Source organism: Hyaena hyaena, unplaced genomic scaffold, assembly GCF_003009895.1.
Source record: "Hyaena hyaena isolate Hyena2069 unplaced genomic scaffold, ASM300989v1 scaffold_1080, whole genome shotgun sequence".
NCBI classification, from domain to species: Eukaryota; Metazoa; Chordata; class Mammalia; order Carnivora; family Hyaenidae; genus Hyaena; species Hyaena hyaena.
Window position 1 is genome coordinate 529,822 of NW_024081704.1, and position 25,539 is coordinate 555,360.

Consider the following 25,539-nt stretch of genomic DNA (forward strand, 5'->3'; position numbering starts at 1 on the left):
CGCCTAATAGTGCCGGAAGGCCCGGGCTCCGCTCCCCTCCCCCAGTTTGAACTTGAACTCGGCTTGACACTTTCTAAGCTCCGCAACCTTGGGCAACCAACTGACCTCTCTGAGCCTGTTTTGCAAAGTAGGGCTAGTGGCACCTGCTTCCCTCAATTGTCGCGACAAACCGCTAGAAAGTGTGAAAGGCTATGAGACTATGCAAACCGTAAAGGTTTTGTAAACCAATGAGGTTAGTGCAGCGATGAGAGGAACATTAGTCATCTTTGCTGCTTGCTCCCACAGGGTGAAGGGTTTTTTTAAAGGGTCCCTGGCAATCCTGGCCACAGAAGGTTGCCTTGAAAAGGAGAGAAGGAAGGGCTCAGGATCTGTCCCTCAGATCAGAGAGGTGGGAGGGAGCCAGCCAGCTCAGTTAAGGCCAGTACCGCCCCCCATTGCCGCCTTTAAGAAGCTTGTGGAAGGTAGAAGGCATCCAGCTCTCAGCCAAATGCCCGTGAACCAGTCTGCCAAATTCTGTTTTCAATTTCCGGGGGAGCCCATCTGTGGGCCTCAGAGCCAGCAGTCCCTTGCTCCTGTGCTTAAAAGACTTGAGCCAGAGAGCCAAGATATTGATGCCACTCTCTGCCTTTTCCATCATTGTAACTTGAAGCTTGGTGTATTCTAGAGCATCCCTGGTAAAATGCAGGTTCTCCTAGCTAACCTAGGAGATAACCTTCCTTATCACTTTACACCCTCATGGTCACATTGCAAGGATCACCCACCAACTGTTAGGAGCACCAGAATTGACCACTGGTGGGGTGTATTGGGTGGTCATCCCAGTCCAGGTTTATGGCCTGAAGGTAGGGACGGGGGTTCAGTTCTGCAGCCTGGATGATGTAGCATTGCAACATTATCTCATAACCTCTCTGGGAATATTCCCTCTGCTGTGAGATGGAGACTGTTGGACTACATATCCCATGACATGACATGTCCACCTGTGAAGAAGTTGCCCAAACTCTCAGGGACAGGACAGATGTTGGTGATGGGCATCCTGAGGTGAACCTAGACCTGGCACAGCGCTGGCTGGAGGTGGCCAGTAAGAACTAGAGGAAGGTGGCCGAAATTGTGGGGCTCCTCTGGGTGCATGCCCTCAAACCCCCAGGCTGGGTCAGGCTGGGCCTCTGCCCACAGGACCACCCAGAAGCCAATGGGTGTGATACCAGGAAGAGGAGGTGCACAGGTCCTGCCCTGATGTGTGAATCAGAGGTGAGAGGGGTTAAGGGTGAAGCACAGACACAGCTCTGCTGCCCGTACACCCTTGGGTGAGTTATTTCACCTGGATGAGCCTCAGTTTACTTTTCTGTCAAAGGGGACACTAATAGACTGTCCTTAGTGATTCTGAGGGGAAATGCATGTAGACACATGTTTAGAGATGGGTGAGGGCAGTTTCTGTTGTAGGATCGGGGTCAGAATTGAGCTGTTTGCAGGGGCAACCTAAATGTTGGTGTAGATGACCCTCTACAGCAGTCCAGCATGAGATCAGAGGTTAGCCCATGAAGCAGCCCAGTGGAACTGGCTGCTACCTCCCTTATCTGACCCTGGGGGCTACTAGTGATTATAATACTTTATATAGCAGTCATTTGCTGATGACCTCCTCTGCACAGACACAGTTTTAGGATTTAGATGGGCCTGACCCTCCCTGGTGGACCTTCCTGTCTATGGGGCAGTAATCCACCATTACAGTTGTGTGAGGCCTCACGGAGGAGAGCCCTCCCCAGAACCCTGGGCACACGTGTAGGGGGAGAACTGGGCACTGGGACAACAGTTTGGAGGTGGCCTGTGATCTGGGGAAGGAAAGAAGCATGTTCCAAAGTGGGGACTGTGCTGGATGTGAAGGAGCCATGATGGTTGGAGGAACCTGGGGAAGATGTGTTGCTGGAGCCAGCAAGCAGGGTGGGTGCCAGAATACAAAGCTGGAGTGGAGCTGGGGACAGTCCACTGGGCTAGTGGCCCTTGTGTGAGATTGGTGATGTTGACCTAAGAACCACTGGAGAGTTTTAAGATTAACTTTTTATTTTATTTTCATTTTTAAATTTTATTTAGTCATTTATTGTATTTTAGAGAGAAAGAGTGAGCACAAGTTGTGGAGAGGGGCAGAGGGAGAGAGAGAATCTTAACCAGGTTCCATGCTCAGCACAATGCCTCTGGGATCATGACCTGAACTGAAATCAAGAGTTGGACACTCAAATGTGCCACCCAGGCGCCCCTAGCTTTTAATGTCTTTATTTAAAAAATTTTTAAGTTTATTTTGAGAGAGAGAGAGCATGAGCAGGGGAGGGGCTGAGAGAGAGGGAGAGAGATAATCCCAATCAGGCTCCTCACTGTCAGTGCAGGGCCTGATGCAGGGCTGGAACCCACAAACTGGGAGATCATGACCTGAGCTAAAGCCAAGAGTCAGATGTTCAACCGACTGAGCTACCCATGTGCCCCAATTGTGTGTGTGTGTGTGTGTGTGTGAGAGAGAGAGAGAGAGAGAGAAAGACAGAACAAGCAGTAGAGGGAGAGAGAGAGAGAGAGAGAGAGAGAGAGAGAGAGAGAATCTCAAGCAAGCTCCACACTCAGCGTAGAGCCTGATATGGGGCTCAATCCTATGACCCTGAGATCATGATCTGAACTGAAATCAAATGTCAGACGCTTAACTGACTGAGCCACCCAGGCGCCTGAGATGGTGTAGGTTGTCTTAATATGCAAAATCAAATAACAAAAATGTCAACTAGTCAGCCCAGAGAAAATAAGAAAGCAGAGAGTCTCCATAAGGCTGAGTTCAGCAAAGGGCTGCAGGATCACTAAGTGAGAGTGTGTCAGGAGAGGGCCATGTGGTTGGCTGCAGCCAAGACAGGGAGCTGGCCCTGGCAGGGGACACAGAGTGGGGAGGGTGGGGGCCAAGGAAGAGCCCCCCAGGAGAGGAGATGCTGGAGAAAGGGTGGTGCTTGCTAAGCAGATGGAGGACCATTAAGGAGAGGTAGCCGGGAAACCAGCAAGTAGAAGGTCCCAGAACTGCGGGAATAGAGTGTCTTGAGAGATAAGATGGGGTCAGCCACATCAGATGCTACTGAGAAGCCCAGTAAGCTAAGGACAGGGATTTGTCCTCCTGAGCAAAGGCAGGCACAATTGGGGGTCAGTGTGCCAGCAGTTCAGGGCATGGTGGCCACATGAGGCTAATACTGGACAAGTGAGTCTTACTGAGGTGTGGCTGCCCTGGGGGCTGGGGCTGGTGCTCAAACCTCACAGGACCAGGAGACACTAGCTTGGGGCTCTGTGGTGGAAAGAGGAAGGAGGCCCTAGTGATTAGGCCTCAGACTTCAATCCAGCAGGGACAGATGGCTGAGGAGTGACCTTTCCAAGTAGTATCAACCCATCTCCAGGAAATGACCAAAACTCAGTCACAGAGCATTCCATGCCATGGGCATTATGTCCCTTGAATTCCAGAGCAACTGGTGGAGCTTTCTGAATCCTTCCTAGCACACCAGCCATGCCAGACTGGGGGCCCACCCCAAATACACCCAGCCCTCATGCCTTTGCCCTTATGCCCGACGAGGCCCAGCTCCCCTGGGCCTCCCTTCCTGCATGCCCAGAGTGCCTAGGATGCTGGAACTCCTCACCTATGCGACTATGAACCTACGTTGTCATGACCAGTCCCAGGCAGACTCTGTCATTGGTCTCCCCACTACCCAAAGATGGGAGTGGTAGCATCTTGCTAGTCTCTGGATGCAGGCAACAGCACCCTCCTGTTCTTCTCCTGGTTTGACCTGTTCTCCCAAGCCCTGCTGGCTGACTCTCAGACACTCAGGCGGGGCTGAGTGGGTTTCTCCAGTTTGTTTCCTTGGGGTGTGTGCAACCCCCCAGCCCCAACTTGAACAAGCCATTGCAGATCTGGGTTAGTTATAAATAGCCAGGCCTGCAACTCTCCTTTTAGCTGAAAAGCAAAGTGAACGAGCAGAGAGGCACACCCGGCACGCGTTTTATTTTTAATCTTCTCCCTCTGTCTCAGAATGAACCGGGGTCCTGGTGCTCAGCATTTCTAGGAGTTTCTGCTGGGGCCATGGCTTTGCCACTGTCTGCCATGTGACCTTGAGCACTTGAGTTGCCTCTCTGGGCCTTGGTTTCCTCACCAAAGGAGGGAGCAGTGGAAGTGATCACCTCCAACAGTTGGACTTCGACTCTCTTCCTGTGCCCTTCCTCCCCACAGCCTGTGTCCAACACCTTTGGGAGGAGGGGATCCCTGGAAAGCCTAGGTGCAAGTGAGGCCACGGTCAAGCCCCAATTTGATGATGCACAAGAATTCCTCATCCCCAGCCCTTTGCTCAGGTTCCTAGCTAGGAACTTTCTTCCTCTATGAAAAATCTTTCCAGTCAGCAAAATCCTTGGAGAGTCAAATTGTCACCTCCCCAGGGGGGAGCTAGTCACGTTGTGTCTGAGTTGGACACAGGGCTATGGCAGGTAGGCAGCCTGTGGGCAGATACCTGGGAAATGGCAGGTGGAAAATGGACCTGGGGCAGGCCAAGTGTGTGGTCTGGCAGTGCCCTTATGGGGAGGGTGAGGCTGAAGGGGAGAGACAGAGGCTGTGTTCCTGCAGGACAAGGACTGCAGCTTTTGTCTTTGCATCCACTCCTCTAGGTGGGTCTCAGAGTTGGTGAAGTTCCTTATTATGGTAGGTCCAGCTGTTTTGGGTTTATGATGATAGACCCTAACAGACAGCATGTCCCCCCCCCCCCCCACATACACACACTACCTGTTGGCATTGCACAACTCTCTGCCAGCTAGGCTGGTTTCAATAATAAGGAAATCAGGCTCAGAGAAGTTAAGTAACTTGTCTAACACAGCTGGATATATTTAGGAGTCCAAGCTAGGCAGTTTTGGAAATCTGTGTGTATTAAATCTTAAAAAGCCTAGTACTCTTTTTTTCAAAAAAAAAATGTGTATTTATTGGGGCGCCTGGGTGGCTTAGTCGGTTGAGCGTCCGACTTTCGCTTAGGTCATGATCTCACGGTTCGTGGGTTCGGGCCCCGCGTCCGGCTCTGTGCTGACTGCCAGCTCAGAGCCTGGAGCCAATTTCAGTCTGTATCTCCCTCTCTCTCTAGCCTTCCCCTGCTCACGCTGTCTCTCTCTCTCTCCTAGAAATAAATTTAAAAAATATTTTAAATATGTGTATTTATTTTGCTAGACAGAGAGCATACATGCGAGTGGAGGAGGGGCTGAGAGAGAGAATCTCAAGCAGGTCCCGTGCTGTCAGCACAGAGCCTGACGAGGGGCTCCATCTCACAAACTGTGAGATTATGACCTGAGCTGAAATCAAGAGTCGGATGCTTAACCAACTGAGTCACACAGGTGCCCCCAAAAGCCTAGTACTCTTCAAGCAATGGGACACTGCTTTTCCTGTGTCATGAATGCCCTGAGAACAAATGGGGCAGAGCTAGTTGCTCCACCATGACACCCCGATGAGAACTAGGCCAGGACACGGCGAGTCACTGGACACGCATCTGTGCCTCTCCACCCCCTCACCCTGGGGCACCTGCCATTTGACATCCTCAGTAAGTGAGGGAGGAAGGCTGGGGTGATGTCTTCAAAGAAGAAATCCCTAGTGGTAATTGGCACTTAGAGACCTTTCGGCTAATTAACCTGTTTGTTTATCTCTCTAGAGTAAATTAGAGGATTTAGCTGGGGAGGCGGAAGAGAGAGGTGTTGCTGGCCACCTCCATAGGGGCTATATATGGCTTCTTGGTGGGCAGAGTGGGCCACTGGGGAGGCTGGGAAGAGGGCTGGGAGGCAGGCTGGGAAGAGGGTGGGTTGCCCTTCCCATCAGTACCCTACTCACTTCCCAGTGATGGCTGCTATGGGAGCAATTCTGGGCACATGGGAGCTGGGCCCCTTGGGGGTGCCACCTGGGCTGGTTCCGAGTTCCCCTCCGGACATCTGCTGGGAGGGAGGAGGAGCTAGCGGGAAGAAGGGAAGTGGAGTCCATCCTTGGGGAGCCTCACCACACCACCTTCCCACAACCATGGTGCCCCAGCCATGCTGCCATGTGGAGCCTCTCTTCCTAAGGGGACTTTTTTAGACCCCCTTGGCCAAAGTCCATGGATCTCCTGTCATCTTTGGTTGGAGGCACAGCTCTTTTTGTATGTAAGATGCCAGCCTGTTCGCTTCTACCTCAGACTTGATCACAAACTCTTTTCCCTTTCCCCAAGGGCTGGCCAGATTGGTCTGGGGTTTCTAGCAGCTTAGAGATGTTTCAGGTGGGAAGGAGGGGCTTGACTGGTCACCCCTCCTTCCTTCTGGTGCAGAGTGGAGAAGAGAGGGAAGCTCCTCCTGTGCATGGCCGCACAGGGATGGCTATTGTGCTCACACAGGATGGCCGCACTTCTCAGGCTACTGAACACCTGTTGAAGGCTGATGTCCCCCCTCAGTTACAGGTGACTGAAGGCTGGCACCTTTGGGGATCCTCCAGGGCAATGTGGCCCCCACTCTGGCTTGTCATCTACAGCCTCCTGCTAGCTGCTCAGGGGCCCAGCAGCCAGAGGCATTTGCAAACCTCCCCTGCCCCACCAGCTCTGCAGAAATCTTACTCCTGCTTGCCACCCAGAACAGGTAGGGGTGGCTGAGGAACCCTTTCCTGTTCTGCAGGAGCCCAGGGCATTGTCAATAGTGGCCTGATACCCTCTCTTGTGTGGAAGCTGCAGAGGGAGGAGGAAGAGATCCAGGAGCTCCTCTTGGACACACTGGCAGCCTGCCTGATGGAGGATGCCACTGAGGCGCTGAGTAGCCGTGTGGTGCCCTTCCTGAAGCAGAAGCTCCTTAGCACCAACGATAACATTCGAAGCAAAGCTGCCTGTGTGCTCATTGCGGTCAGGTGAGCCCGGTCCACGTGGACAGAGCGGGGAAGGCGGGAGTAGCCAGCCCTGGGGCTTCTGCTGAGGCTCAGAGAAGGCAACTGAGCTGCCGTCAGGTTGCTGTCCCACAGCAAGCCAGCCTGCCCCAGAGGTCCAGGGAGCCCACCTCAGGGCCTGCTTCCCCTAGCCTGCTTGTGCCCGGGGTGGGGGGGAGGAGGAGGACCCACTCCCCTGGGGTGGCCACTGCCCTATTGGCCTGAGGGTGTCCTGGGTTTAGCACTCAGAGTCCTGCATCCCAGGAAGCCCCCCGGTCCTTGGGAACACAAGATGGTTGGTTACCCCCTCCCTGTGAGAAGGGCAAGCACAGGAGAACTGGTGGTGATGAGGGTCACTAAATGCTCCCCATGTGCCTGGCATTACCTACAAATTGCACATTTAGACACTCCAAGGAAGGTGAGTATCTACATTTACAGGTAAGGAAATGGAGGCACAGGTGACCCATGGTCACATGGAATCACAGTCTAAATCCTGGCCTGGAGCCTGAGGAAACACAAAGCCTCAGAGCTAGGAGGAAGGGAGGGAGGCAGCATGTGATCCTGCACAGAGGTGTACCCCAAGGATGGGTGGTCCGTTCCTCCACCCCCAAGTCCATGCCTTAGATATAGTCACCTGCCTTCGTCCTGACACCTCTTGCCTCTCCTAGGCCTGGCTTTCCCTCCATCTGGGATTTCCTCTAGAGACCCGGGCCATCGTTTCTACAAGTGTGGCCCCAGTCCAGACCCCTGGGAGCTTGTGAACATGGAGATCCTGGGGCCTCACCCCAGACCCGTCACCATCTGCTCTCTGCTCAGAGGTCCCTTTCCAGTGAAGCCTCTAAGGACCATACCTGCTCTGGAAACTGGCAGCCTCCACCAGGCCTGCATGTGCTTTTCACTATTCCCTTCTGTTTTGTGTGTCACCCCCAAGGGGAGCCCTGAGAATCCTGTTTGCTGCTTGGGACTAGGGGTTCAAAACAGGGGGGCCTTTGGTCCCCTTGGAAAAAGGCAACATTTTCTGGAGACATTTTTAGTTTTTCTAACATTGGGGAGAAGGGGCACTCCTGGCATTGAGAGGGTAGAAGCTGGGGATGCTGCTGAGCATCTCACAATGCAGGGGACAGTCCCCTGGAAAAAGAACCATCCAGCCCTAAGCGTGAGTGGTGCCGAGCCAGAGCAACCCTGCTTTGCAACCCCAGGGCCTGCAAGGTGCTCAGTCAGCCCTGGCTGTGGGAATGAACAAACACATGGGACCCCTGCATCTTTGACCAAGTTCTCAAGGGGAGATCGTGGGGAGTCCATCATGTACATTTTCACAGCTTCGTACAGTGCCAGGATTAGAAGTGACTTACAGCGTCCTCTTTCCTGAGGATGGCTCTGTACCAGTGTCTCCCTGACAGCTCGCTGCTATTTGTGTGGCTGAGCCCATCCCTGGTGAGCTCTGGCTCTCACATGGAGTCAAAACGAGTGTCCCTGTGGTTCGCACCCCTGGATCCTGCTGCTCCCCATTTTGGGCTAGTGGGAAGACGTCTCATTTCTTTTTCATGTGATATCTTAGGACAAGGCTCCATCACCTGCCCTGCCCTGGCTCCTCCGTGGTTTTTGCCTTCAGTGGCCACAGGCCATGCTTCCAGGTTGTCTAAGCATGGGGGTGAGACGCAAACCTTATACCAGTGCTCTCTGGTGCCGTGGTACCCATTGGCCAGGCCTAGACCACCAGGGATAGTCCCACCACAAGTCTTTCTGGTGTCCCCTGGGGTGGTCCTGGTCCCTGCTCACCTCCTCTTACACAATTTAAGCCACATAGCTGTTCCCTCTCTGGCCCAGCATCCCTCTGGAGGGCAAGAACCAGGTGTGGCAGCATGATGTCATCCCCATCCTGGTGCACCTGCTGAAGGACAAGGTGGAGGAGGTGCAAGCCAATGCTTCTGGGGCCCTCATGTATGCCACGGTGACCACCCAAGGTAAGGCAGCCTGCTGGCCAGGTGCATCTCCTGTGCAGTGGTGGAGCTTACTGGGCAGTGGCGGTTACTGCAGCCTCCAGCATGCTTTCCAGAACTCTTGTTTTGTTCTCAGCATCCTACTGTCTCCTCCCTGCCCCACCAAAGTACTTTCTGGCCTGTTGTTGAAGTCCTTTCAAATTTGGGCTTGAGGTTCTACCCTCCCCCTTCTTCCTGGCTACAGTGGGCCACCTACCTGTGGTCCCTCCCTGGTCACTCTCCCATTAGGATCTCTGTCCCCTCCTGCCAGACTGTTCCCTGAGCCTGGAATTCCCACCTCCAACCAAGGACCCTTGTAACCCTGGATTCTGGGATCAATTACGTAGTTTTCCATCCTTGATTTGGTTATCTTGGGGCTGAGGCAAACAACTGGAGCCTTGCTTTTGTGGTGTTTTTTCAGTGGGTGGGATTGGGCAGCAAATAAGAGTATGAGATTACCTCTCCCACCTGGGGTCCCCCCAGCCAATCAGGCTTCTATGCTAAGTCATCCAACCCTGAGCTAACGGGAGCTACTGGGCTGGTTTCCCCACCTGGAGGCCAGGGTGGGTAATCCCACATGACCTCTGAAAGCTGTCTGTCCTTCCCCATGTTCACAGTTGCCTGTACCAGCCCCATGCTCTATACTTTCTTGGTGTTCCACAGAGGACTGACTGGGTCTGATTTTCAGTCAGCATGCTGCAGAGCCCCCCAGAATTGGCTTCTCAGCCAATATCCAGTAGACCTTAAAGGTGGAATTTGAGACATACCAGAAGAGGAGAGGTCGGGGCCTTCCTAGAGCCAGAGCCTCCTTTCAGTTGTGCAATGAGGATGCTGACCACCAGGGCAGGAGACACCCCTGGACATTTATCTCTTGGGTATCCTCAGTGCTGTGTCTCGCTTGAGCTTCCTGTGGGAGTTCTTGGAGGGCCAGAGGACTCACAGTGGGTCCAGGCAACAGCTTAGAACCTAGGGATGTGAGGCCACTTTTCACAGAGCTGGCACTCCAGCCAAGGGTCCCCAAGCCCCTGCCATGTGCCAGGCCCTGTGCTTGGTGGTGGGAACCTAGACATCTCAGCCTCTGGTGAACATTGGTGGGTGTGGCAGAGGGTTAGTGATCTAGAGGAGAAGCATGGCATGTGGTAGGTACAGGGCAGGGGCGAGGCTCCTCTGGGAGGGGCATGAGTGTTGATCCAAGGAACAGTGGGAATCAGCAGGGTAGAGGGCAGTTGGACAGGTCCCAGCACAAAGAAAAGAGTACATTGAGCACAGAAGGAAGATGGGGGCCAGGGGGCAACCATCTGTCCTTTTAGCAGGCCAGGACAGAGATGAGGTGGTGAAGGTTAAGGAGCAATGTCCTCTTTACACATTAATGCCCCCCACTAGACTGTAAGCACCAGAAGGGAGAGAGCTATGTGAGTTTTTGTGCCTGACACAGAGTAGGTGCTCAAGAAACATTTGCCACATAAATGAAACCTTGGGTTTTACTTTTTGTGTTTCTTGTGAAAACTGAATTGTAGGACAAGCATCAGGTAGTTGGGGAGAAGCCAGTTGAGGTGCTGAAGGGGTGGGAGGTGAGGGCAAGGTTGGAGGCAGAGGAAGGTGCTAGACCTGTGAGAAAATGTGGAAAGGCACCTCCCCTGAGGCTGCGCAGGTTGGAGGCCAGGGTTGGGCTGGGGTGAGAGGAGCTAGAACAGGAGGCCCCCTGAGGAATGCTTGGTGTTGGTGGCCCACAGGGAAGTATGCTGCCCTGGACACAGAAGCCATCCAACCACTCCTGGGCCTGTTGGACTCATCCTTGAGCAAGGCACGCTTGAATGCCACCAAGGCCCTCACCATGCTGGCTGAGGCCCCTGAGGGCCGCAAGTTTCTGCAACCTCATGTGCCCATCTTCCGTGTCCTGGAGAATGACACCAGTGAGGCTGTGCGGCGGGCAGCACAGATTGCCATCAAAGTCATTGAGTGGAAACCCTGAACCTCTTACTGGGCCCGACCTGATAAGCTGCATGCCTGAATAAATGGACTGAATCTCTTTATCTTGGGTCTGAATGGCACTTTATGTTCCTGGAGTGTGGTCACATCTCCCCTCTCTCCTGCAAAGGGGAAACACCTGGCCTCAAAGGACTGGGTAATCATGGCCAGGCAAGGAGGGATGGGCTAAGTCCAAGGCCCAGGGATAGGAGGGTGGCATTCTGGCTCTCTGCTGGGTCGAAGAGTCCCCTCAGAAGGTAGATAGCAGAGCTAGGCCCTCCAGGGACAAGCAAGGGCCAGGAGTTGTATTGGAGGAAGGAAGACAGTTGGATCAGGCACAATCTAAGCTTCGGACATTGAGTTACCAGGCCCTTGGGTGTGGCTGGATACTGCCATGCTCAGACAGTTCTTCCCCCTTCTCACAATGGGTGGCAGGAGGGAAGGTCATAGTGCCAGCCCATGTGGGCTCTTTCAGAGGGAATGTGAGTTGTAGGAGGCCCCCTAGGAATGAGTGCCCAGGACAGAGATCTTCCCCTCAAACCAAGAAATCTTAAGAGTAAGCTCCTAGCTGGCCTATGGCTAGCCATACCGCAGCCCCACAGCAGCCCTCTGGTCAGCCTTCCAGAGGCTGCCTCTACCTGCCTCTATACACCTCTCTTCTCCCCCAAGTGAAACTGACAAATGAAGCTGGACAGCTTGACGGGGTTGGAGAAGTGAGGCTGTGGTGGATATAAGCTTAGGAAACTTTTAATCTCCTCTAGACTTCCCTGCCTGGTCTGGCAAGATGATGGTTCTCAATCCAGTTCTAACTTCTGTTGGAGAAGCTTCAGAAGGACAGCTCAGCTTCAGGGGAGATTTTTGAGGCTCCCTGACTCAAATAAGGTGTTCCTCATTATAGCACCAACCTGTAGCCATATTTCCTATGGGACTGAGCCTCCCAGGCTCATGGAATGCCCACTCTTCCCAGAATAAACATTATCAACAGAACCAGAGTCCTCAAGTGAGCAGCTTATTATAGTTCTTTCAGTACCTGGGCCTTTACTTTCCTAGAAGCAACAGAGAAGTTTGTGTCCCTGGGATTCGAGAATTAGCCCAAGTAGGTGCTCTTGCTCTAAAAGGGAATGGCCTGCTGAGCCCACCTGGGGTTTCAGGTAAGTCTCATTCTCAAAATAGGCCCCATAGGAGGAAAACTTACCTCCCTCAGTAAAACAAGTGCTTGAGGATCTCTACTTCTTTATGTCCCCTTCCCACCTCAAACCATGGCAAGCTGGCTTCACATCTACCGCCTCACCAAAGAGCTCTGGCCAGGATCACTGACTGCCTTGCTGCCAAGACCCTGTGCTCTTTGTGTTTTATCCATGCTGTGTCCCAGGCATGGATACTCCTTTCCTGTAGCAGCTATCTTGGGCCTGCCACCTTCCAAGGCTCTGGCTGTGCTCTCTTTGGTCTCCTTTGTAAAATTCTATTTCTCTATATGACCAGTAGTATTGGCATTTCTCACAGCTTTGTCTAGGCCCACTTTCCTCCCACTCTGCAACACAATCTCACCTTCCTGGTGTGGGCATCCTCTACCAGCCTCCCTTCTTAGCCAGGCTTGCCCATTGCTTTTGTCTCCCCCAAATCTGGATCTGCAGCCCCAGCCCCTCTCCTGAGTTCTGGACCCTTCTATCCAACTTAACACCTATCCTTAAATGTCTCCAGGCAAGAATTAATGCCAATCTTTCACAAACTGTTCTGAGAAACAGAAGAGGAAGGGACACTTCCCAACTCATTCTATGAGGCTAATTTGACCCTGATACCCAAATCAGACAAAAACATTATAAGAAAAGAAGAAAACTAGACCAATATCCTTTATGAATATAGACCTAAAAACTCAACCAAATATCAGCAAACCAAATCCAGTCATATTAAGAAAGCATTGTACACCATGACCAACTGGAATTTATTCCAGGAATGCAAGGTTGGCTTAACATATGAAAATGAATCAATGTAACACATAAATACAATAAAGGCCAGAAATCACATAAACATCTTAATAGATGCAGAAAAAGCATTTGATGAAATCCAATACCCATTTCTAAAAAAAACAAAAACAAAAACAAAACAAAACCCCAAAAAATCCAAACTAGGAATAGAGGGGAACATCTGCAAAAAGTCATAGCTAACATCATTCTCAATGCTGAGAGCCTGGATGAGTTCTCCCTAAGATCAGGATATATGCTCTCCTACTTCTATTCAACATTGTACTGAAGGTTCTAGCCAAAGCAATTAAGGAAGATAATGAAATAAAAAGCATCCAGATTAGAAAGAAAAAAAGTAAACTCTCTTTTTGCAGACTACATGATCTTGTACAGGAAAATCTTAAGGAATACACTTAAAAACTATTAGAACTAATCAATGAGTTCAGCAAAGTTGACAAAGAAAATAACTTCATTTATAATAGTATCAAAAAGAATAAAATACTTAGGAATAAATTTAAAAAAGAAGTGCAAAACTTGAGCACAGAAGATAAAACATTATTAAAAGAAATGAAAGAGGACCCAAATTAATGGAAAGACATTTCATGTTCATGGAACAGAAGACGTACTACTGTCAAGATGGCAATAAGTATCCTCATGCAACTCAAACCCAACATGTCCCAAATGGTGCTCAACCTTTTTCCCACTTCTACTCCTTTTTCGGTGTGGCCTGTCTTTGGAATTGGTACACCCTTTGCCCACATGCTTAACCCAAAGAGTCACCTTGGCCTCTTGCTCCAGTAGAGTCTAGTCACTCAAGTCCTATTACTTCTTATTGCTGGCTTCTCTTGATGCCATTCCCTTCTCTTTTCTCTGCCACTAACTTGCCTGGGTTGCTCTAAACAGTCTCCAAGTGGGTGTTCCTGCTTCCCTTTCATCTTTCCGGCAACAGCCAGAAAATCTGATCCTGTCACTTCCCCACTGAAGCTCCCAAGAACTTATGATCCCAAAGCATATAAGCAAGTTAGTCCCATGCTCTCCTTGCCCTTCTTGCCTCCCACTGTTCTCCTATGAATAAATTATGTCTTGGTATCCTCAACCATACTTTACACTCTTGTGTCATGCCTTTCCACATGTTGTCCCTTCTGTTGTCCAGCTCACTGACTTCCTTCTTTGGTCAGGGGAGACCTTCCCTGACTCAGGCTAGGTGGACCTCCTTGATGTATACACAACTCATGAAGTGCCATTGTGTATCCTTGGTATCAGACAGGGCTGTTCCAGTGTATGCGCATTCCCAATGTACTCAGTTCCCTTGCTGAGCCTGTCTTCCCCCCTGTGAAATGTGGTTAATTCTAGTCCTTCCACAAAGGATGGTTCTGAATGTAATAATGCATTTACCCTTGGCAACAAAACAGCAGGCCATATTAAATGCTGGCTATCACGGCTAGTGTTTCACTGTCTGCTTCCTATGCTCTATTCACAACTATTTCCTTGTAGCAGCTGGCACATAGTAGGCACTCAAAAATGTCAGCTGAAGGGATAAACTAGGGAGGAGAGACTGCATGTGAGTGTGCCTTCAGAATGTGATTTTTGTGATGCTGGTGTGCTGTCAAATCACTTTAAGGCACCTGGAACTTTTTATCTAAAGACACATGTAATTTATTTTTAGAAGAAGGAAGAGGAAGGAGCAGCTTAAGGAGTCCCTGCAGAAACACAGCCTGAGAGTGGCCTATAATTGACAGCTAAAGAGTTTAGCTCCTGGGCCCAATGCCCAATAACATGCCAATTGTAGGTAGACTGGGGGATGACTGGGAAGAGCTCAGCAAGGAGGAAGTTTTCCTCTCCACTTGCCCTTCAGGGGTGCGGAGTGGCTTTAGCCAGACAATGCTGTTTTTGAGAGGCCTATTCCACTGAAAGGCCTATTCCTCAGCTCCACCACTGGTCCAGATAGGAGCCAAAGTCCTACCCATGGGCAGCCTTGGCTCCAGCTGGTCTGTGAGGTCATTGGCAGTGGGCACAGCACCTGTAGGTGGGAATCCCACATGGGGGTGAGGCTTACATTACATGGCATCTTTGCTAGCAGGATATACCTTTAAAAAGGAGGAGAGAACAAAGCAAATGGAGGTTGAGCATAGGAAGCAAATGGTTACAGTGAAGTAAACACAAGCAAAAATCCCAAATATATCTAGAAATAAAAAGCCAAAATTAAATTTAAAGTGAAAGTCAGTGTTTATGCAGTAGAGCCATTTGGAGAAAATGACTCATTTTGTAAAGGAACAGATGTTCCCATTTGCATAGTTTCTGGAGTCGCAAATGGACTTCACCCTGTCCCCTCAGCATGCATGCCCTGCAGCTGGTGGCACTTGATTTGTGACACTGAGGGAGTGTTTACATTAGTGTAATCCTTGGTCCCATACCCATGGATCTCCCAGTAGGAAACACTTTTTCTACTGGATGATGAGGGACTCTGGAAGAGGCTGTGGTTTGCTTGCTTTTCCCAGACACCCTCGGGCCCCAGATGCCTTAGTAGTAGTAGATGTGCAACAGGACTATGGTCAATATCAAGAGGAACCAACTGGCATTGGTGATTTCTCTCCTGAAGGGGATATCTGACATATCACTATACTTTATCCCTTCCCACGTGTCACTGTGCTTTGTCCCTTCCCACATGTTACTATGCTCTGACCTTTTCAACATGTCACCACTCTCTGTTCCTATAGATGTGTCACAGTACTCTGTCTCTTCCAATATGGCACTGTGCTCTGTCCCTTCAGACATTTCACAGTGCTCTGTCCCTTCAGACATGTCATGGCACTTTGTCCCTGCCAACATGTGCTCTGTCCCTTCCGATATGATACCACACTCCATACTCTCCTTGGCTAATTCTTCTGGGTCCAGTTTGGGGCCCGGCTGTGGCTCCAGTCCTCAGAATGCATTCCAGGCTTTCCAGAAGCAGCCCTGGGTCTCCTCAAATACATCTGGAACAGAGGGAACAGGCAAAGGTCAGGAGCACAGGCCAGGACACAAGGAGGACTTTATATAGTGTCACATCTCAGCGATCAGTCCCACAGAAAGACCAAAATATTCTCTCTAATATGATCTGTCCTCAGGCCCTGATATGGAACATCTATCACCATCCTAGAGAATGGGAGAGTGGGATAAGGGACTCAGGGAGTGCAGTGGGGGTGGGGTGGGAACTGCCTGGGGCCATGCTTGCCTTCCACTGGCAGAGCCTTCAATGGGGCCCAGATCCTGGAGTGCCTACCCTTCTCTGTCTTAGGCATAGACGAACACAGCTCGATAGGTTTAAGACAAGTGACTCTCCTCTGAATCTGCCTCCCCAGTCGCTACTCTCTAGAGGATAGAAGAAATCCCCTGATTTCTGGACACTGCTCTCCTTGACAAGCTCGCAGAGAATATCTTCCTCAGGCAAGTATCAGTCTCAAGGCCTGGCCCAAAATAAGGCACTCTGGGCATTTGAAAGGGAAATCACTGATGTATTTCAGGAGGCAAAGAAGGGAAGTCTAGGATTTATAGGAAAGTTTTCATTCAAATTAGTGAGAATGCCTTTCTGGGACTTAAAATTTCTCCCAGTCTGTCAGTATAGCTCCTGCTGGATGCTGCTCCGGCCTGTTCAGGCACGGGTCAGCACCACGGCTAGCTCCAGCACACCTGTGTGGGTCCAGGGGCCGCCTGGAAAAAGTTCCCTCCTTGATGACCAGAGGAACATATCTCAGTTCAAGTGGGCACCCAACAGTATTCGCTGCGACCTGTTCTCTGTCTCATTTTGTTGGGTAGCATATATGTCAGCTGTGTCCTGAGGCTGAGGTAGCACCATGGATGACAGAACCCATCAGCTGGGGACAGAGAAGCCTCTGTTACACAGGGAGGACAGCTCCATCCGGGGGACCCCAAAACCAGGGACACAGATCTCTGCTGCCAGTGCTGAGAAGTCCTGAGCCGCACATTCTCAACATCCATGTTATCATATCGTCACGCACCTGCCAGGCCCAAAGAGGCTACTGTACGTAAAAGGCAACTGATCATTTTGATGACAGCCCAAGGGCTATATGATGGGCAGTGGGATGGCCAGTGGCCAGGAGCACACATTTTATTTTTTATTTTTATTTTTTTTATTTTTATTTATTTATTTATTTATTTATTTTACAAATAGTTTATTGTCAAATTAGTTTCCACATAACACTCAGTGCTCATCCCCACAAGTGTCCTCCTCCATGCCCATCCTCCCCTCCCCCCCACATCAATCAGTCCTCAGTTTTTGTCAGCATTCAAGAGTCTCTCATGGTTTGCCTCTCTCCCTTTCCCCCACCATTTCTGCCCTCCTTCTCCCCCTTGTTCCTCCGTCAAGTTCCTCCTAATCCTCCTATACGTGCAAACATATGGTATTTGTCCTTCTCTGCCTGACTTATTTCGCTCAGCATAACGCCCTCAAGGTCCATCCATGTTGCTACACATGGCCAGATTTCACTGTTTCTCATTGCCATGTAGTATTCCATGGTATAGATAAACCACATCTTCTTGATCCATTCATCTGTTGATGGACACTTAGGCTCTTTCCATGTTTTAGCTATTGTGGAGAGTGCTGCTATGAACATTGGGGTACACGAGGAGCACACATTTTAGAGTCAAACTTGTCTGTGTTCACATCGCAGTGCCACTTCTGCCTGATTATCTGTGAACCTGGGCAAGTTACTTAACTGTTCAGTGCCTCAGCTTCCCCATCTCTAAGTGGGAATAATAATTATACCTATCACACACACCTATCACACACACCTATCACACCGCTTGGCACATCCCAAGTTGGCAGTAAATATTAGCCACTGTCATTATCATCATCATCATCCACCCACGACTGTGAAGGAAGGAAGAAGAGGAACTGGGAGGTGCACTAAGGACAAACACCAGGCACCTAACAAGCCTGTTTCCCCCCACCAAGAGAAGAGAAACTCCCAGGGAGTCCTGCATCCTCCAGGTGTGTGGGGCAATCTTACTCAGGAGAGGCTCTGCACCTCTTACTCAGGCCTCTGCTCTGCACCTGCCCCAGGGCCTCCTCTGCATATGACAAGAGGGAGCTTGGGGCCTCTTTGGGCTCTGAACTTCCCTAGCAGTAGGGGGTGGGGGGGCCAGATCACCGCCTCCTCTCCTAAACTCACAGCCTCCCTGGGCACTCTCTGCCTGAGACTCAGGACTAATCTCATTAGGCCTTTATCCCTGTTTGCGTCAGGGCTACAAGAAGCTCAGGTCACCCTCCCCTGTGGCCCCAACATTCCTTTTCTGACCCCATTTGGTGAAAACCTTCCCCTGGGCCTTCTGGAGTCCCTCCACTACCCCCCTTCCCCAGAACATTCTGCTTCTGCTTCCTGGGAATGAAATCTAACTGTCCTCAGACCTCTTTTCCCAGAACCCTCACTCCCTCTCCTCCCCCCAGGTTTTTCTTGTTAAGGCAGGGCATCATCTGTGTGGCTAAATCCAATGGCTCCACCTTTCTTCACATATCAGTGTTTGCCTCCCTTCCTCATTTCCTGGAGTGCTTCTTGCTTCTGCCCAAGCCAGACCCCTTGTCTCCCCTTCCTGCCCCGCCCCTCCAAGAGTGGCTCACTGTGTTTACTGCCTCTCCCCAGCCCAGAAGTCTCGACATAGATGTCTAGAGGCATCTCAACCTCACAGACACCCAGAGTGGGCCTCTGCCTGAGAGAGCATTTCTGGGAGGGGAGATCATGGGGCAGGGGTGCTGGAGTGGCAGCATAGGCCACACACACCCAAAACACTCTCAACCAGGACCCACTGCAGGATTTGGATCTTCCTTCTCACCTGGCTTTGCTTGGGATGCTGGTCTCCTCCCTTGTATTTCTGCATCCAGATCTACCCTTTCCTCTTGACTGTCTTGTAAACTCCAACAGACCGATGGAGCTGCAGAGAGAGTGGGGGCATGCCACCATCCAGGGCCCTGTCACCAGGACCTTACCCAGTCATGGTCAGCAGCTGGGGACCAGGGTCTCCATGGACTGAGATGAGACCTAGTTGTTCAACTCCAACAAGAGACAGAACGTGGAATGTGGGGTAAGGAAAGCATAGCACTTGGGGACCTTGGATTTCAATTCTGGCTCTGGTACTGTGTGCTTGCGTGGCTTTGGCACAGGATGATACAACCTGCCTGGGGCTCAGTGTCCTTCAGCTGTATAGTAAGGGGTAGGAGGAAAAGTGCTCAGGGCTTCTTCCAGTTCCAAGAGTCCAGGAACCTGTGCTCTTCAGGATGGGAGGAGCCACCTATCATCCTGGTCTGCTTCTTCTGGTGGAGGAAGAGGCCCTCTGATGGAATGAGTGGACAGGGCAGACCTGGGAGCTGCTTTCCTTCTAGGAGCCCCTTCTGGCTGTCAGAGTCGATCACTAACCCATCCCAGAAGAGGCTTTACCTGGTTTACCTGGCCCCCCACTGAGCTTAGTTACTCAGACTCAATAAGGCATTTGCAGATGCAGAAGGAAGTACCCCTTCCCTTCTGCTCTGTGACTTTATTCTTTTTTTTTTTCAGATAGTTTATTGCCAAGTTGGTTTCCATATAACACCCGGTGCTCATCCCCACAAGTGCCCACCTCCGTGCCCATCATCCCTCTCCCCACCCCCCCCAACCATGAGTCCTCAGTTTGTTCTCAGCATTCAAGAGTCTCTCATGGTTTGCCTCTCTCCCTTTCCCCCACCATTTCTCACCTTCTTCTCCCCCATGGTCCTCCGTTAAGTTCCTCCCAATCCTCCTATATGTGCAAACATATGATATTTGTCCTTTTCTGCCTGACTTATTTCACTCAGCATAACGCCCTCAAGGTCCATCCATGTTGCTAGACATGGCCAGATTTCATTCTTTCTCATTGCCATGTAGTATTCCATCATACAGATAAACCACATCTTCTTGATCCATTCATCAGCTGATGGACACTTAGGCTCTTTCCATGTTTTGGCTATTGTTGAGAGTGCTGCAATGAACATTGGAGTAAATGTGCTGATGGACTCCTATATCCCTTGGGTAAATTGCTAGCAGTGCTATTGCTAGGTCATAGGGGAGTTCTACTGTTAATTTTTTGAGGAACCTCCACACTGTTTTCCAGAGGGGCTGCACCAGTTGACATTCCCACCAACAGTGTAGGAGGGTGCCCGTTTCTCCACATCCTCGCCAGCATCTAGAGTTCTCTGATTTGCTCATTGTAGCCACTCTGACTGGCATGAGGTGATATCTCAGTGTGGTTTTGATTTGTATTTCCCTGATGATGAGGGATGCTGAGCATCATTTCATGTGTCTGTTGGCCATCTGGATGTCCTCTTTGGAGAAGTGTCTGTTCATATCTTCTGCCCATTTCTTCACTGGGTTGTTTGTTTTTCGGGTGTGGAATTTGGTGAGTTCCTTATAGTTTTGGATACTAGCCCTTTTTCTGATATGTCATTTGCAACTATCTTTTCCCATTCCATTGGTTGCCTCTTAGTTTTGTGGGTTGTTTCCTTTGCCGTGCAGAAGCTTTTAATCTTGATGAGGTCCCAATCGTTTATTTTTGCTCTTGATTCCTTTGCTTTTGGGGATGTGTCAAGTAAGAAGTTGCTGTGGTGGAGGTCAAGGAGATTGTTTCCTGCTTTCTCCTCTAGGGTGTTGATAGTTTCCTGTCTCACGTTCAGGTCCTTTATCCATTTTGAGTTTGTTTTTGTGTTTTGTGAGAAAATGATCTCTGCATGTTGCTGTCCAGTTCTCCCAACACCATCTGTTAAAGAGGCTTTTTTCCATTGGATATTCTTTCCTGCTTTGTCAAAGATTAGTTGGCTGTATACTTTTGGGTACACTTCTGAGTTCTCAATTCTGTTCCATTGGTCTATGTGTCTGTTTTTGCGCCAATACCATACTGTCTTAATGATGACAGCTTTGTAGTAGAGGCTAAAGTCTGGGATGGTGATACCTCCCGTTTTGGTTTTATTTTTCAGTATTACTTTGGCTCTTCGGGGTCTTTTGTGGTTCCATACAAATTTTTGGATAGTTTTGAGAAGTTTGCTGGTGCAATTTTGATTGGGATTGCATTGAATGTGTAGATTGCTTTGGGTAGCAATGATCTCTTAACTATATTTATTCTTCCTATCCATGAGCATGGAATGTTTTTCCATTTCTTTGTGTCTTCTTCAATTTCCTTCATATGTTTTCTATAGTTTTCATCATATAGATCTCTTGTATCCTTGGTTAGGTTTATTCCGAGGTACTTTATGGTTTTTGTGCAATTGTGAATGGGATCAGTTTCTTGATTTCTCTTTCTGTTGCTTCATTGTTGGTGTATAAAAATGCAACCGATTTCTGTACGTTGATTTTGTACCCTGCAACTTGGCTGAATTCTTGGATCAGTTCTAGTAGGCTTCTGGTGGAGTCTGTCGGGTTTTCGATGTAGAGTATCATGTCATCTGCGAAGAGTGAAAGTTTGACTTCCTCTTTGCCAATTCTGATGCCTTTGATTTCCTTTTGTTGTCTGATGGCTGATGCTAGGACTTCCAGCACTATGTTAAACAACAGTGGTGAGAGTGGACATCCCTGTCGTGTTCCTGATCTCAGGGGGAAAGCTCTCAGTTTTTCCCCGTTGAGGATGATGTTAGCTGAAGGCTTCTCATAGATGGCTTTGATGATGTTTAAGTAGGTTCCTTCTATCCCAACTTTCTCGAGAGTCTTTATTAAGAAGGGATGCTGTATTTTGTCAAATGCTTTTTCTGCATCTATTGACAGGATCATATGGTTTTTATCTTTTCTTTTATTGATATGATGGATCACATTGATTGATTTGCGAATGTTGAACCAGCCCTGTAACCCAGGAATGAATCCCACTTGATCTTGGTGGATGATTCTTTTGATATGCTGCTGGATTCGATTTGCAAGGATCTTGTTGAGAATTTTTGCATCCGTATTCATCAAGGATATTGGCCTATAGTTCTCTTTTTTTGTTGGATCTCTGTCTGGCTTGGGAATCAGAGTGATGCTGGCTTCATAAAATGAGTCCGGGAGTTTTCCTTCGACTTCTATTTTTTGGAATAGCTTGAGAAGAATTGGGATTAATTCTGTTTTAAATGTCTGGTAGAATTCCCCAGGGAAACCATCAGGTCCAGGGCTCTTATTTGTTGGGAGATTTTTGATCACTGATTCGATTTCTTCACTCGTTATGGGTCTGTTCAGGTTTTCTATTTCTTCCCGTGTGAATTTTGGTAGTGAGTGTGTGTTTAGGAATTTGTCCATTTCTTCTAAGTTGTCCAATTTGTTGGCATATAATTTTTCATAGTATTCCCTGATAATTGCTTGTATTTCTGAGGGGTTGGTTGTAATAAGTCCATTTTCATTCATAATTTTGTCTATTTGGGTGCTCTCTCTTTTCTTTTTGATAAGCCTGGCTAGAGGTTTGTCAATTTTGTTTACTTTTTCAAAAAACCAACTCTTGGTTTCATTGATCTGTTCAATTGTTTCTTTGGTCTCTATGTTGTTTATTTCTGCTCTAATTTTTACTATTTCTCTTCTTCTACTGGGTTTAGGGCGTTCTTGTTGCTCTGCCTCTAGCTCCTTTAGGTGAGCTGTTAGATTTTGGACTTGTGCTTTTTCTAATCTCTTGAAATAGGCCTGGAGAGCAATGTACTTTCCTCTTAGGACTGCCTTGGCCGCATCCCATAGATTTTGAATTGTTGTGTTTTCATTTTCATTTGTTTCCATATATTTTTAAATTTCATCTCTAATTGCCTGATTGGTCCATTCATTCTTTAGAAGGGTGTTCTTTAACCTCCATGTTTTGGGAGGTTTTCCAGACTTCTTCCTGTGATTGATTTCAAGTTTCTAGCATTATGATCTGACAGTGTGCATGTTATGATCTCAATTCTTTTATATTTATTGAGGGCTGCTTTATGTCCCAGTATGTGATCTGTCTTGGAGAATGTGCCATGCGCACTTGAGAAGAAAGTAAATTCCCTGGCCTCAGGATGTAAAGTTCTAAATATATACGTCAGATCCATCTGGTCCTACGTGTCTTTCAAGTCCATTATTTCCTTAGTGATTTTCTGTTTGGTTGACCTATCCATTGCTGTAAGCGGAGTATTAAAGTCCCCTGCTATTAGCACATTCTTATCTATAAGCTTGTTTCTGTTTGTGATCAATTGTTTTAGATATTTAGGTGCTCCCATATTCGGTGCATAGACATTTATGATAGTTAGTTCTTCCTGATGGATGGACCCTCTAATTATTATGTAGTGCCCTTCTTCACCTCTTGTTATTGTCTTTAAAGTCCAGTTTGTCTGATATAAGTATAGCTACTCTGGCTTTCTTTTGATTTCCCGTAGCATGATATATATTTCTCCATCCCCTTACTTTTAATCTGAAGGTATCTTCCCGTCTAAAATGAGTTTCTTGTAGACAGCATATAGATGGATTTTGTTTTTTTATCCATTCTGCTACCCTATGTCTTTTGATTGGAGCATTCTGCCCAATTACATTCAGCGTTATTATTGAAATATGTGGGTTTAGAGTCTTTGCATCTTTTGTAGGGTTCATGTTTGTGGTGGTGTCTCTGGTATCTTTGTTCCTTGCAACATTTCCCTTAGAGAGTCCCCCTCAGGATTTCCTGTAGGGCTGGCTTAGTGGTGACAAATTCTTTCAATTTCTGTTTATTTGGAAAGGTTTTTATCTCTCCTTCTATTTTGAATGACAGCCTTGCTGGATAGAGGATTTTTGGTTGCATATTTTTACTGTTCATCACATTGAAGATCTCCTGCCATTTCTTTCTGGCCTGCCAAGTTTCAGTAGATAGGTCTGTCACCACTCTGATAGGTGTATGATTTGTATGTTAGGACCCTTTTCTCCCTAGCTGCTTTCAGAATTCTCTCTTTGTCCTTATATTTTGCCATTTTTACTATGATATGCCGTGAAGAAGATCGATTCAAATTACGTCTGAGGGGGTCCTCTGAGCCTCTTTTATTTCAACATTTGCTTCCTTTTCCAGGTTGGGGAAATTCTCTGCTATATTCCAGGACTCCTTCAGCACCTTTCTCTCTCTCTGCCTCTTCTGGGATTCCTATCATACAGATATTGTTGCGTTTTACCCTATCGCTGAGCTCTCGAACTCTTCTTTCCTGTTCCTGGATCAGTTTGTCTCTTTTTTTGTCAGCCTTTTGTTGTTCTATAATGGTGTCTTCTAAATCACTTATTCTCCTTTCTGCCTCTTCAGTCCGTGCATTGGAAGCCTCTAATTTATTATGTATCTCATTTATCGCATTTTTTAATTCTTCATGCCTATTTTTATTTTCCACTTTGTCTGTACCCTAGTTTCTTTGATGTCCCCTATGCTTTCTTCAAGCCTAGCTATTAATTTTATGATTATTATTCTAAAATCTTGTTCAGTTATGCTGCTTATATCTGTTTTGAGCAGTTCATTAGCTGTCATTTCTTCTTGGAGATTCTTTGGAGGAGAGCTCTTTCATTTCGTCATTTTAGTTGGCTTTCTGGCTTTTGTTAGTTTTAAAGACTTGTTATGCTCTATGCACCTGTGAGCGCTGCTGTACCAAAGAAGACTCTTTGACTGTCCAGGGCGTATCCTTTCAGATACGCCCTGTTTTTTGAAGGGTATCTCTTGGTCTCTCTTGTTGAGACCTTGGTTATTTTATTTTCCTAATCATAGTGATATTTGGGAATCTCCACCTTGTGTACTCTGGCTTGTTTCTTGAGGTATTCCTGGAGAAGAAAACAGATAGACAAACACACAGGGAACAGAGGCACACAAACTCACAGACAAATCTGACAAACATGCAAACCGAGAGGGAAAACGAAAAAGTTAAGAGAAAAGACGGAGGAGGGAAGGCGAATAATAGAAAATAAGAAATACATAGAAAAGTCAAAAAGAAGAAAAGAAAAGGAAAAAAGAAGAAAACCAATGGACAAAGAATGCTTTAAAGCATATAACTGGATTTCCTAGCTACAATTAAATAGCCGGGTGTATGCAGTACTGGTTGAAGAGCATAGAGAAAGAGAGAAGACAGGGCGGGGATGAGGCAAAATTGGAAATAGAATGAACATGCAGAAGGGATAAGAAGCTTTTTTCAAAGAGCTAAAGGGTAGAATATGGTTGGATAGGTGAGAGAAGAATGCTGGTGTTATCCAGAGAAACTATATAGTCTAATTACTCCTGAGAGAAAAAGATGATAAGGTAGGTAGGTGTAGAATTTACATCTACAGAATGTACTAAATGTGACTGTTTAAGCAAACCGGTGACCAGAGTTAATCAGGTCAGTGTTCCCGGGGGAGAAAAACAAAACAAAACAAAACAAAAACAAAAACAAAAGAGGAGGGCAGCTCTCTAGCAGTGATGGGCGTGGTGTGATCCAATGTGTCAGGAGGGAGTTCTGCCTTGGCGGTTGTGGGGAGGAGAGTGGCAGCACTTCAGTCCCTTCTTGAACCAAGCGCTGCAACTCGCTTTTTTGGGTGTGTAAACTCCCCATGCACAGGTCGCAACCAAAGTGGGTCACGCTCTTTAACCCAGGCCGACAGCTCCTTTGAGCTCCTGGCTGGCTGGACCTCTAAAGAGGCCGCAGGCACAACACGCCATTGTGCTCCTGCTGGCTGGTCCCTTAGAGGAGCCGCGCGCCACCGCTCCTTTGTGCTCCTGGCTGGCTGGACCCCTGGAGGAGCTGCGCGCATACTGGGCCTCCCTGCTTCTCATTTGGCTGGAC

The 25,539-nt window shown here is 48.5% G+C and overlaps 1 protein-coding gene across 2 annotated transcripts in view; it reads left to right on the forward strand.

The window, feature by feature from the left end:
- The window catches only part of RSPH14 (radial spoke head 14 homolog), a 99,586-nt gene extending 88,691 nt beyond the window's left edge, over positions 1-10,895 (forward strand). For both annotated transcript variants that reach the window (XM_039222168.1, XM_039222167.1), the window contains 3 exons: positions 6,661-6,886; positions 8,729-8,865; positions 10,614-10,895. In XM_039222168.1, coding sequence (XP_039078099.1) covers positions 6,661-6,886; positions 8,729-8,865; positions 10,614-10,852 — 602 coding nt within the window. In that variant the 3' untranslated portion in view covers positions 10,853-10,895. The remainder of the gene's footprint in view (positions 1-6,660; positions 6,887-8,728; positions 8,866-10,613) is intronic.
- The last annotated feature ends 14,644 nt before the right edge of the window (positions 10,896-25,539 follow it).